Below are 11,579 nucleotides of genomic sequence, written 5' to 3' on the forward strand. Positions count from 1 at the left end.
CATTAATCTTCATTTAAATAGACCATTCTGTTTAGCTGATCTAAGGAAATCAAACCACTATGGGGAGGTTAAATCACAGAATAGATTGCTCATTAGGACAGCGTGGGTTTTCTCCAGTACAAACACAAAGCTGGGAAGGCAAGGAGAGAGGAAGCAAAATGCAGCAAAAATGAATTTTACATTGAGATGAAACACACAACTCCACATAGGATCTGCCATGTACTGACTTTGGTAGTTTAGAGTGCAACCCTATTCAGAAGTAAATCCAACAGAATTCAATGCAGCTACTATTCTTCTGCCCAACCTATTTTTAACCTGATTGCTAAACAATGTTTTTACAATATAGATTAAGACATCCTGCTAGGATATTGATTGCCAAGACCAAACTCATTACCAGAAACTTCATGTGTGGGCTCAAATGCTATTTCTTTCTTCTGGATGAAAAAGGAAAAGATGGGACTGGGTGATAACAGGGAGGGGGTCTTTTGTGGGGAGGGGGGTTAGGGATTTTGCAGCTGCAAGTTGCAGGAAGGGGGGAATATTGCAGTTAGCTAGCTAATGCACAGGAATTTGGGGGCATAGCTAGCCTTAAGATCTCTATAGCCTACAGTGTGGTTTCCTGCCCTCCCCTTCCTGCCCTCCCCCCTCCTCTCTCTGACCTTCTCCATTGGTGGGAGCGCATGTGCTTGTTCTCTCTCTTGCCAGCATTATAGAACACAAAGAAATGGATTGATCCAAGTTTGTCTGAAACTCTACGCTGTACCTGCCTTGTATGTACTAGAATATTTGTGAGTAAAGTGTTTTTCTTTTTTCACTAAAGAAAGGCGTGATCTCTTTTTTTTAGCCTTACGGGACAGGTAAACACTTATTCTGTTTTGTCTTTTCTCACTCTCTGCTAAACTGCCTTTCTAACAGGAGGCATCATTAATAAAAAAAATCCCTTCAGTGAGGAGGGGGCGGATTTCAGGGCATGGGTCCCAGGGAGGGACTGTTGCTTAGTGGCAGAGCATCTCCTTTGCATGAAGAAAGTCCCTGGTTTCATCCTTGGCATCTCCATGTACAACAGGAAAAACTCCTGTCTGAAACCCTAGGGAGTTGCTGCCAGTCAGTGTTGACAACACTGGGTTAGATGGATGAATAGTCTAACTCAGTATAAGGCAGCTTCCTATGTACTCCCTGATGTATTCCAACCCTCAGATTGGTTCTGGGAGGCAGTTCATTATCTAGGATAATTCCGGCCCCACCCACCACTGGAATGTGGCCCTGAGAGTTTGAGCATCATCAGACGAGTATGTCACATGGTCATTACTGGCCACTCACGGTTTTTCGTGGGTCCTTTTGACACTGACGTCCACCTCCTGCACATTTCCCACTCCTTCTGGTCTTTTTTCTATTATAAAGTAAGGCAGGAAAAAAATGGATTTTGGGGGGCTATAGCAAAACTTGCCACATTTCCTGTTGTGTGCAGGAGAAGCAGTGCAATAAAGAAAACCCCACCCACTGAATGGGCCATGTGGTCTTTGCTTCCTCTTTCCTCCCCAAGTGAAGAAAGAGGTGGGTCAGCAGCAAGAGGCACAGTGAGGTAGGGAAATGCAACCCCTCCCCCTCTGATGATGCTCCTTCTCTGAAAAGGAATTTGGCCCTTAGGCTGAAAGGGGTTCAGCCTGCTTTAGCGCAACAGAGAACAAATCTGTTTCATCTCCTGCATGCCGGCCCTTCAGGTATTTGATGTCTCATTTCTCTTAAGTGGACATGGGCCACTCAATTGCATTAAAAATCCTGGAATTTACACGTTAATCTGTAACTTTGTTGTCTTAAAATTAATCAGCAAGGGTTAAGCAAAAAGCCCAGGTTTAACAGTATCCCTCTACGTCGGATTTCCAAATTGAACTATGAAAACACTCAGACCTGAAATGGTGAAATGTGAATTCTCCCATTTTGTCCCATTTTAAATTTGAGCAAAACTTCATTTCACAACTAATCTTAATGGTCAACATGAGGCAAGTTCCTTTTACATTCTGCAGTGGCAAACCGCTTTGGAAGCCTTCCACAGCTGTATTAAAGAGCAGTTTTTATTTAAGAACTCAAGTATTCTTTGACAGAAACACACACACCATAACCCAAGTGACCTTAATGCATTGCTCTGTACTAGTCATGGCCAGAATGAATGGCACAGTGTGGCACCCCAAATTCCTGGGTTTTACAACTGTTGAATGCAGCTAACTTAAACCTGGCACTGGTGAGAGAAGCAGGTGCAATGCATTCCAAATATCGCTCTATTTAAAGCTCTAGAAAGCTTAGAGATGCAGTTGCAGACTCAAACATTAAACCAGTTCTGTTTAGACACACAAGAGGAATGGCAGAAACAGGTAAAGTAAAAAGCCAAATTCTTTAGAAATGTATCCATGTGTGTAAAATTAATGTGTAGGAGCTTAGCCTGGCAGTGCTGATAGTTTTCTGCTTTAATTTTGTGTGTTGTGTCTTTCATTTTTACAACACAGAAATCCCATCTATTAGAAACAATATGTTTTCCTTTGGAGGTTTGAAATGTATTTTTCTTCCTCCTCAACTACTTTGATGGTTTGATAATTTTATAAGCATCCTCTGCAGAGGTGAGGACCTCTTTCCTCCTCAGGAAAGATCGCTTAATCTGGAGTAAAGTAAGCTGAAGTTACTAGGTCTAAAATGAAGCTAAAAATGCATTCTTAAACATAACTGAATTGCTGTAATTTTTTAAGAATGATTTTCAAACGAAGCCAGTGTATACACAGGGTTGGATCCAGACTTAGACCATTTCTACACCTGCTGTAAGGGTTATCCCAGGAAAATGGAGAGATTGTCCCTGCCTGCTCCTGGGATCCCCTGTGCATCATTTGGATGCACAGGAACGATCCAGGGATGATCCCGGGAAAAAGGCAGGTGTAGAATTGACCTTAGTCATATCTACAGTAGATCCATTGCAATAAATGGGGCTGAACTTAGTCATGACTAATTTAAGTCCTTTTGATTTCAATGGATCTGCTCTAAATATAATTGTCTGCATCCAGCTCACGGAGAACACATTTCAAGAGAATGCAATGAACTTCAAATACCTTTTTCATTTATGTCAATTTTGGCTACCAATTAACAATAGCACTTAAGAGAAACCTGGCATGTTGTGTTTATTAACATCTGGCATATTGTTACACGCATCCCACTTCCCTGAGTAAAGAAAAGCCTAGGGATAATGTTGGAGGTCAGCTTTCTTTTGGATGAAGAAGCACTGGAGACTTAGGCTGCTTTCGTAATATGTTATTTACAAATATACAGTATGAGCAGAGCAGAGGGGAGCAAATAGACTCCTATAAGCAGGCAGGAAAGCTGCTGTCCCTGCACCAGGCTACCAAAGCACTTTACCTTTATCTGTCTTATAGTTCCCTCTGTAGCTCTATGACACCCATTTCCAACTGTAAACCAGGTCCAAATTGCTCTCTGCTCCTTTCCTTAGGATGTCCCCTTCCAAAGACTAGAGGGAGGCCTTCCCAATGGTAGCAGGTGTGGGTGTGTTGCGATTCATTGCTCCTCCTTTTCCACTCCCTGAAGTGGGGGATTCTCCTAATGGGAGGGCCGTCCATGTTCGGAGGCATTACAGGAACAGCCTTGACGTTAGACAGAGAGCAGCACCAAGATGTTGGAGAACAGAACCATGTGTACGCCATGGCCTGCCTTGGCCTGCCTAAGCTAGCCTATTGCCTTCATTTATGGTTGGGGATACTGTTCATTGCATTGCCAGTGCTGAAGTAAGATTTAGTTGCCAGTCAACTTTTATACATGGAATGGGGTAGTGGGGCATCTTGTACTTTGCCTCAAGGAAGCCCTGAAGTTCCCCAGAGTTTGAAAAGTGGCTTTTGGAGTGTTTCTCTGAAGTATAGTGTGTGTGCTTTCATGTAATTATTGGTTGCAATGCACACATCACTTGCTCTTGAGCAAAGCAAACATAGGGCTTTTGACTTCAATTGTATTACAATTGGCTAAGTGGTTTGTGGTTCACCACTTAGCTAATAAAGGTTACTGAAAATCTTGATTTTACCACCTGGTTTAATGACAGAGGAAACGGTACAGAACTCTGGAAGAATTGGTAGTGAATACTAAACTTAATGGAGGCAATTGCAATAATTACAGTGTGGCTACTTATGAATTTCTCAAAAAGAGGACATGCATCACCAAAAAGGAGGACAAGAGATGACAACTATTTGCATAAAACGATTGCATCTGCTAATTTATAGGTGCGGATGCAAATTTATTAATTGTTGTTATAATTGAAATAGAAATGCAATACATCTCAGTGTAGTGTGGAGTACTGTCACCAGGTGATCCATGTGCCTCAGTCAGCCGGCTGTCTAGGTGTTCTTGATGGGCAGCTTCAAGGCCAGCTCTTCCTTCTGATGGTGCTTTATCTTGATATTAGACTGGACAATCCTTCAAACTGGCAATCTTTGAAACTGAGGAATGCCCTCTATAAAAGAAGACCCGTAGATACCTTGTCATTAGCAATTGCATAGGCATTACAAAAATCCATTATTGATTACCATAACAAGACTTAAGACTGGTTCATACGGCTGAATTTCACCCTGTGATTATATTCATAGGTACATGGTTAATATTGTGAATCAGCAGCTGCAATTTTTTTGTGAATCAGTAGCTGCAATGTTGTGAATCTCTAAACGCAGCTGCAATTTTTCTTGAATCAATGAACCTTTCTCCATGTGATTGTGTATCCAGAGAAAAATTCTGCATAGAAAAGTTTTACTTATAAAAATTCAGCAGTGTGCATCAATAAGAAAAAATAGTATCGTAGGCTTGGATACAAAGAATTCTGAGAGGAAGGAGAAAATGTATTAGGACTGTTGTACAAATGATAGTGGAAGACATCCCACAATTCAGCACCAGAATATATTGTGTATGTAACACTAGAAAAGTGTTACATACATGAAAAATAGGAAGATAATAGGCAGTATCATATAAACCCTAATAGTCCATAACAAAGGCCAGATATACACCAAGCAGGATATGACACTTTGAAAATGGTTTGATAAACTCTGTATGGCCTGTGTCCTGGGCCTCAACAGTTGTCACTACAGAAAAGTGACCCCCAAATACAGAATTTCTCTGTAGGAGTTTTCTATGGTTGAAGAACAGCCTATGAGCAAAAGAGACTCTCTGGTCACAGCAGGGCACTGTGGAATCCAAGCCATAGTTTTGTTTGCAGTTGTATGAAGGAAAGGAAAGGAACCTCTCGTGCAAGCACTGAGGGACGCCAGCTTTTGCTGACGTTTTCTTGGCAGGCCTTATAGCGGGGTGGTTTGCCGTTGCCTTCCCCGGCCGTTATTACCTTTCCCCCAGCTAACTGGGCACTCATTTTACCAACCTCGGGAGGATGGAAGGCTGAGTCGACCCGAGCCGGCTGCCAGAAACCAGCTTCCGCTGGGATTGAACTCAGGCCGTGGGGAGAGTTTCAGCTGCAGAAACGGATGCTTTACTGCTCTGCACCACACGAGGCTCTAACAAGTTGTATGACACAAGTTGTATGACACTTGTTGTACAACATACATACAAGTTGTATGACACAAGTTACATGCCAAACACTTTGGACAGAACACTGTAAGCTGCTTATTGGCAGGGCAAGTTGTATCTCTGTAAAGCCAACTCATTGAACATGGTAGCCAGTGTACTTTGATGGACTCTAGAAAAATAGGGACAGACAGGGCCTTGGAATGCAGGCATAAGGCCGTTTCGTGCCAGGATCAGATTGCCCAACATCAAGAACATAGGGGCAGCATGTTCAGCAAGAAACTGGTCTCAAAGTCTTTTTAGAAGAGGATCCAAGGCAGAGGGCAATGTGGAATAAGTGATAGGGAAGAGACAGGACTAACATCAGGTCTGGAAATGCAATGGTAGATAGGCAGATGTCAATGGAAAAGGTAAAGGGTAAGAATGATGAGCTTGCAACAAACTCCTAGTGACATACAATCGATTTGTTTAGGTTCTGTGCGGAAGATACAATGGGCACCTGCTATCCACGTGGGCTCGGCTCATCTCAGTTTGGCCTATATGTGAATGATTCAACACATGTAGGCCAAAATTGCATGGTTATTTCCCAGGTTTTATATGGGGATTCAACCATTGAGCTGCTGTGCTAGTTCCACATGTTAGGCCAAATTGAGTTTGTAATGTATTCTTTGAACTAGCCCTCTTACTTTTCTCCAGGCATATGGAAATATGTACATGAACAGTTGTACTCAGCCATAACTGTCTTACTATATCACCCACCACCCCGGCACCGGTAACACTTTATAACAGAATGATTTATACTAGCACTGCTGAGTTCAGGCAGTTTTACAGCAGTGTGATTCTAAAACATAAGCACTGCTTTCAAACTGTCACTAGTCAAAAGCCCTATTCAGGAGTTACTCATGTAAATAGGGTATCTGGGATGAAGGAGGCAGCAGGGTTATCTACCCATAGAGATATTGTTCCTTCCATGGATGTACGGATTTTGTAAAATCCATTCCATCTGTTTTTTGGAGATTGTCAGGTGCCTTTCATTACATCGTCCGTTCATTGATTGAATTGGATCCCCCCCCAATTTCTCATATTTGTGCAAATTTGCATCCACACAAATTTGCATTTGTGAAAAAGTGCAAATACCCCCAAATGCACATTTCCATGCTTTAGCCTATAAGGGAAACATCCATTTTTGATTAGGTTAGGCCTCATTTAGTGTATTGTGTCCAGTTCTGGGCACCACACTTCAAGAAGGACGCAGACAAGCTGGAGCATGTTCAAAGGCGGGCAACCAGGATGGTCAGGGGTCTGGAAACAAAGCCCTATGAGGGGGGACTGAAAGAACTGGGCATGTTTAGCTTGGAGAAGAGAAGATTGAGGGGAGACATGATATCACTCTTCAAATACTTAAAATGTGGTCCCACAGAGGAGGGCCAGGATCTCTTCTCGATCATACCAGAGTGCAGGACATGGCATAACGGGCTCAAGTTACAGGAATTCAGATTCTGGCTGGACATCAGGAAAAACTTCCTGACTTTTAGAGCAGTATGACAATGGAACCAGTTCCCTAGGGAGGTTGTGGGCTCTCTCACACTAGAGGCATTCAAGAGGTAGCTGGACAACCACCTGTGAGGTATGCTTTAGGGTGGATTCCTGCATTGAGTAGGGGGTTGGACTCGCTGGCCTTTTAGGGCCCTTTCAACTCTACTATTCTATGATTCTATGGTGGTATTTTCAGTTTTTCTACTACTAAATTTGCATAACATTCCAGAAAGCAAACAGATCAGTCTTAGAAATCTGAACTCATTTGATTCCACTGCAGATTCCTCCAGCATCCCTACCTCCACTCCTGGTTTTACTAATACTGTGTTCAGCATAACTTCTGCGGCAGACAATCTCCTGTACTCATGGTATCTCCTTGGGTGATTTAGATCCATGATGATGGTTCTAAATCACATGGGAGCCTCTATGTAACTTTGGGGGCAGGGCTAAATGTGCCATCTCACTGTGATTTTCACCGTAGATACCTTATTCATTTAAGTTTTTGGACTGAAAATATGAAAACTTCACTAACTGCTTTGGTTCTTGATTAGAGAAATATCATCTCTAGAATAAAGAAACAAGCCAACCCATTTTGGGTAATGTCCCAGAGGGTGTGGCTTCTTGGGATATTTATTCTGACAACCTGCACTCATGTCAGCCCTATTTGGGTGCCAGTCACTTGCCTGCATGCTTTTAATGATTCCCCTGAAACAATATCTCTCCCAGCCACCTGCTCACTGCCTCATGACATATGGTGGGCCTGGCAGTGTCTCTGACCCTTCAGTTTTCATTACCTTACTTCAGCTAAATTGGATCTCAGTTAACAATCATGTTTTACAGCTTCTCTCTCCTCTCCTCTTTTAAATAATGTTAGTGCACTTGTATTGTTTGCTATATGATCGGCTGGTTGTATGGGTCGGGTTTGTACATTAGGGGGGGAATCCCCATGGAGTGCATGCCTTCTCTGGGTTCTATGCTCAGAGGAGATTTGTAATAGGGATGTGCACGGACCCCCTGATCCTCTTCACGCCCGATCCGCAAATTGCGGATCGAGCCTGCTCCGCCCCGCCTCGATCCACCTAGGGACCGCTCCGCTCCGCTGCATAGCTCCAGCTCCGAATCGGAGCTCCGCAGTTGCAGGAAGTGGTGCCAGGTAAGGCGACCTCCCTCCTCCCCCTTACCTGTGTCCGTCCCGGCCCATCCCAGCTTCACTAGAGCCCGTGGCTCAACCGGGAACTGTAGGCCCCGATTGCGGCCTACACTTCCTGGTTGAGCCACGGGCTCTAGTGAAGGTGGTGACAGGCCGCGATGGACACAGGTAACACCCCCTCCCCCTTACCTGGCTCTGCCACCGTTGCCACACGGGTGGCGGCGGCTGCAGGGCCAGGTAAACCCCCTCCCTCCTCCCCCTTACTTGCGGCTGTCCACGGACCCGTGGCTGCTTCAATGGAGCCCGAGGACTCAAACAGGAAGACCAGGCCGCAGTTGCGGCCTAGTCTTCCTGTTTGAGTCCTCGGGCTCTGTTGAAGCAGCCGCGGGACCGCGGACGGATGGAGGTAAGATCCCCCTCCCCCTTGCCCCCTTACATGGCTCTGCCGCCGTCGCCGCACAGGTGGTTTATTAGATTGTCTTTATTAGATTGTAAGCCTGAGGGCAGGGTCTGTCTTTTTTGCTAAGTGTAAGCCGCTCCGAGAGCCTTTTTTGGCTGAGGAGCAGGGTATAAGTATGATAAATAAATAAATAAATAAATAAAATAACCCCCCTCCCTCCTCTCCCTTACCTGCGTCTGTCTGCGGACCCGCGGCTGCTTCGACTTAGCCCAAGGCCTCAACCAGGAAGACCAGGCCGCAGTTGCTGCCTAGTCTTCCTGTTTGAGTCCTCGGGCTCAGTTGAAGCAGCCGTGGGACCGCGGACGGATGCAGGTAAGACCCCCCTCCCCCTTACCTGGCTCTGCCACCGTCGCCACATGGGTGGCAGCGACAGCGGCAGGGCCAAGTAAACCCCCCTTACCTTTTTTGCAGAGCTCCAGATCGAGGAGAAGGATCCGCCTTCACCTCGATCCGCTCTGCAACGCCCCACGGCTCCCCCGATCCTCTTCGCCTCCGCCTTAAGCGGAGGCGAAGCCCCCCGATCCGCTCCTGCTTCTCTGGTCCGAGGAGAAGCGGAGCACATCCCTAATTTGTAACACACACACACCACCAATGTAGCAGGATCCCTGTTGGGCTAGACAAGGCCAAGTTTAGTCCCTATTGCAGTGGTTCCCTAACCTTTGTGGACCTGCGGGCACATTTGGGAATTGAGAAACTGCAGTTGGTACCACCACAAAATGAGGATGTGGCTTAATCCAAATGGCTGCCTGGCTAAACAAACAACATGTAATTCACCCATGTAACTGAGGAGAAGCAGAGGAACTCCAAAGCCACAAAAGCACAACAAAATACAAATTTAAGGTACATTATAAAGAATTCAGTGAGAATTACTTCTGAGTAGACCTTCATAGGAGTGCTCTTCCCATTCTATCCACCCAGCCACTTTTCTCCAGCTGCAAAGGAAAGGGAAATGCCCCCAGCCTGAAAATGAAAGGTTTCCCTACCTCAACCCCAGCCTCATCACACCATTCCCCACCTGGTGCTCTTACTTCCTCTCCTAACATCAGAGTCCCCACCTGGGAAGGTGCTCTCTCTCTCTCTCTCTCTCTCTCTCTCTCTCTCTCTCTCTCTCTCTCTCTCTGTGTGTGTGTGTGTGTGTGAGTGTGAGGGGGGATGGAGAGAAAAAGCAAGGCTAGCAACTGGAAGGGGCAAAATAAAGGGGTGAGAGGAAGAGAAGGAGGAAGGCTAGGGACTGGGAGGGAGGGGAAATAGTGAGAGAAAGAGCAAGGCTAGGAGGAAGGGACAGGTGGCAAGTTAAAGAGATGGGGGGGGAGAGAAATAGTGAGGGGAGAGACTAGGGCTGTTTCTACACCTGCCTTTTTTCCAGGGATCATCCCTGTGCATGCAGATGACACACAGGATCCTGGGAGCAGGCAGGAACAATCCCTCCATTTTCCTGGGATAATCCGTAGGTGTAGAAAGGGCCTAGGTGTGAGGGAAAAATAGCAAGGCAAAGGTGTAGAGGGAGATAAATAGTGAGGCGAAAGGCTTGGAGTGGAGAGAGATAAGGGTGAAGGTCAGTGTTCGCAGAAGAAGATTGGGCAGGACCAGGAAGCAACTCTTTCCTTCTCTACCTGCCTGCCTGCCTGCCCACCCAACCACTGATTGATGAGTGGCAGGTTCAGGAACAGGAAGGAGAACCTCGTGCCCTAACATGTTTCAATTATTTGGATTAAAAATATTTTTTTCAAGGGAGCAAGGACTGGAAAGATTCACGGGCCCCTTGGAGGTCCCAGCAGGTCCAGTGGCACTCATGAGTGCTGTATTGGGGACTCCCACCTTGTTGTAACAGTGTCAGTAACAGCAGCATTATAGTGTTCCTCATATGAAATAAAGCAAATAGTTGCAGTCTCTCTCTCTCTCTCTCTGTGTGTGTGTGTGTGTGCGTGTGTGCGCATACTTGTGCAGTACATTCCTTTGCCTTCTGCCCACAGACAGGGAGGCTTGGGTGACCCAGTATTGAGGTGAAGGGCAAGTTTTACAATGACTGCAACAGTGCCCTCAAAAGTGCTGTGTTTTCCTTTCGTTTTAATTGATGGGGAATGATGCCAGAGAGACAGGTCATTTCCTAAACTTTGTTGCCTGTCTCTAACCCGAATTTTCTAAAGAACTGCATATTTTGCCCATGGTTAAATTTCCTGTTCTTTATGTCTCATCCACCATGTACATTTTTAAAAAAATCTTTATTCTCTCTCCTCAGAGGCAATCCCATATTCCAAGTATGTTGTGCCCACCCTTCTCTTCATTGGCTGGATTTTAGGCTGTGCATTAATGGTTTACTTTGTCTTCTCGTAAAAGAGGGTAAGTGATTGCGCCTTTACATGTAGTGTAGAGTACATTATGTACTGTAGATTTCATTGCTATAGTTTATTAACTATTATTTCTATTATACAGGAAAGAAGCCTTTGAAAGAACTTTGAAATTGGATGAAGATGTCTATTTCTTATTTTAGAATTACACCATGCAAATTATATTTCAATAATATTACAGTGAAATCACGATATTTATGCACTTTCTGTCTGCAAATTCTCTGATGGAGAATAAATAACCAAAGCAGTTTCGTACATTTAAAATTTGTGAATTAAAATTGTGTTGGATGTTTGGTGGTAGATCAACGTCTGCCCATCTCTTCCTATCATTGTTATTTTGGCATCCATAGAAACAAGCGTTTCTGCATTCCGTGTATTCAATGACACCATAAAAATTCAGCCCTTACTTTGGTTATGGTTTGGAAAATGAAGGTTAACTCTTTATGCTCTGTGTCCCTAAACATCTAGTTGTCTTATGATCGTTTATATTCAGTTATTACATACATCTGAGGAATAAGTATCCCTCATCCTTACA

General features: G+C 44.7%; 1 protein-coding gene across 1 annotated transcript; it reads left to right on the forward strand.

Annotated features, from left to right (window-relative positions):
- The first annotated feature begins 2,285 nt into the window (after window positions 1–2,285).
- Window positions 2,286–11,038, forward strand: STRIT1 (small transmembrane regulator of ion transport 1). The gene is made up of 2 exons (XM_063131472.1): window positions 2,286–2,369; window positions 10,936–11,038. The coding sequence occupies exons 1-2, from the start codon at window positions 2,357–2,359 to the stop codon at window positions 11,028–11,030; spliced, it is 108 nt and encodes a 35-aa protein (XP_062987542.1). The 5' UTR covers window positions 2,286–2,356; the 3' UTR covers window positions 11,031–11,038.
- The last annotated feature ends 541 nt before the right edge of the window (window positions 11,039–11,579 follow it).

Source organism: Elgaria multicarinata, chromosome 8 (genome assembly GCF_023053635.1).
Source record: "Elgaria multicarinata webbii isolate HBS135686 ecotype San Diego chromosome 8, rElgMul1.1.pri, whole genome shotgun sequence".
NCBI classification, from domain to species: Eukaryota; Metazoa; Chordata; class Lepidosauria; order Squamata; family Anguidae; genus Elgaria; species Elgaria multicarinata.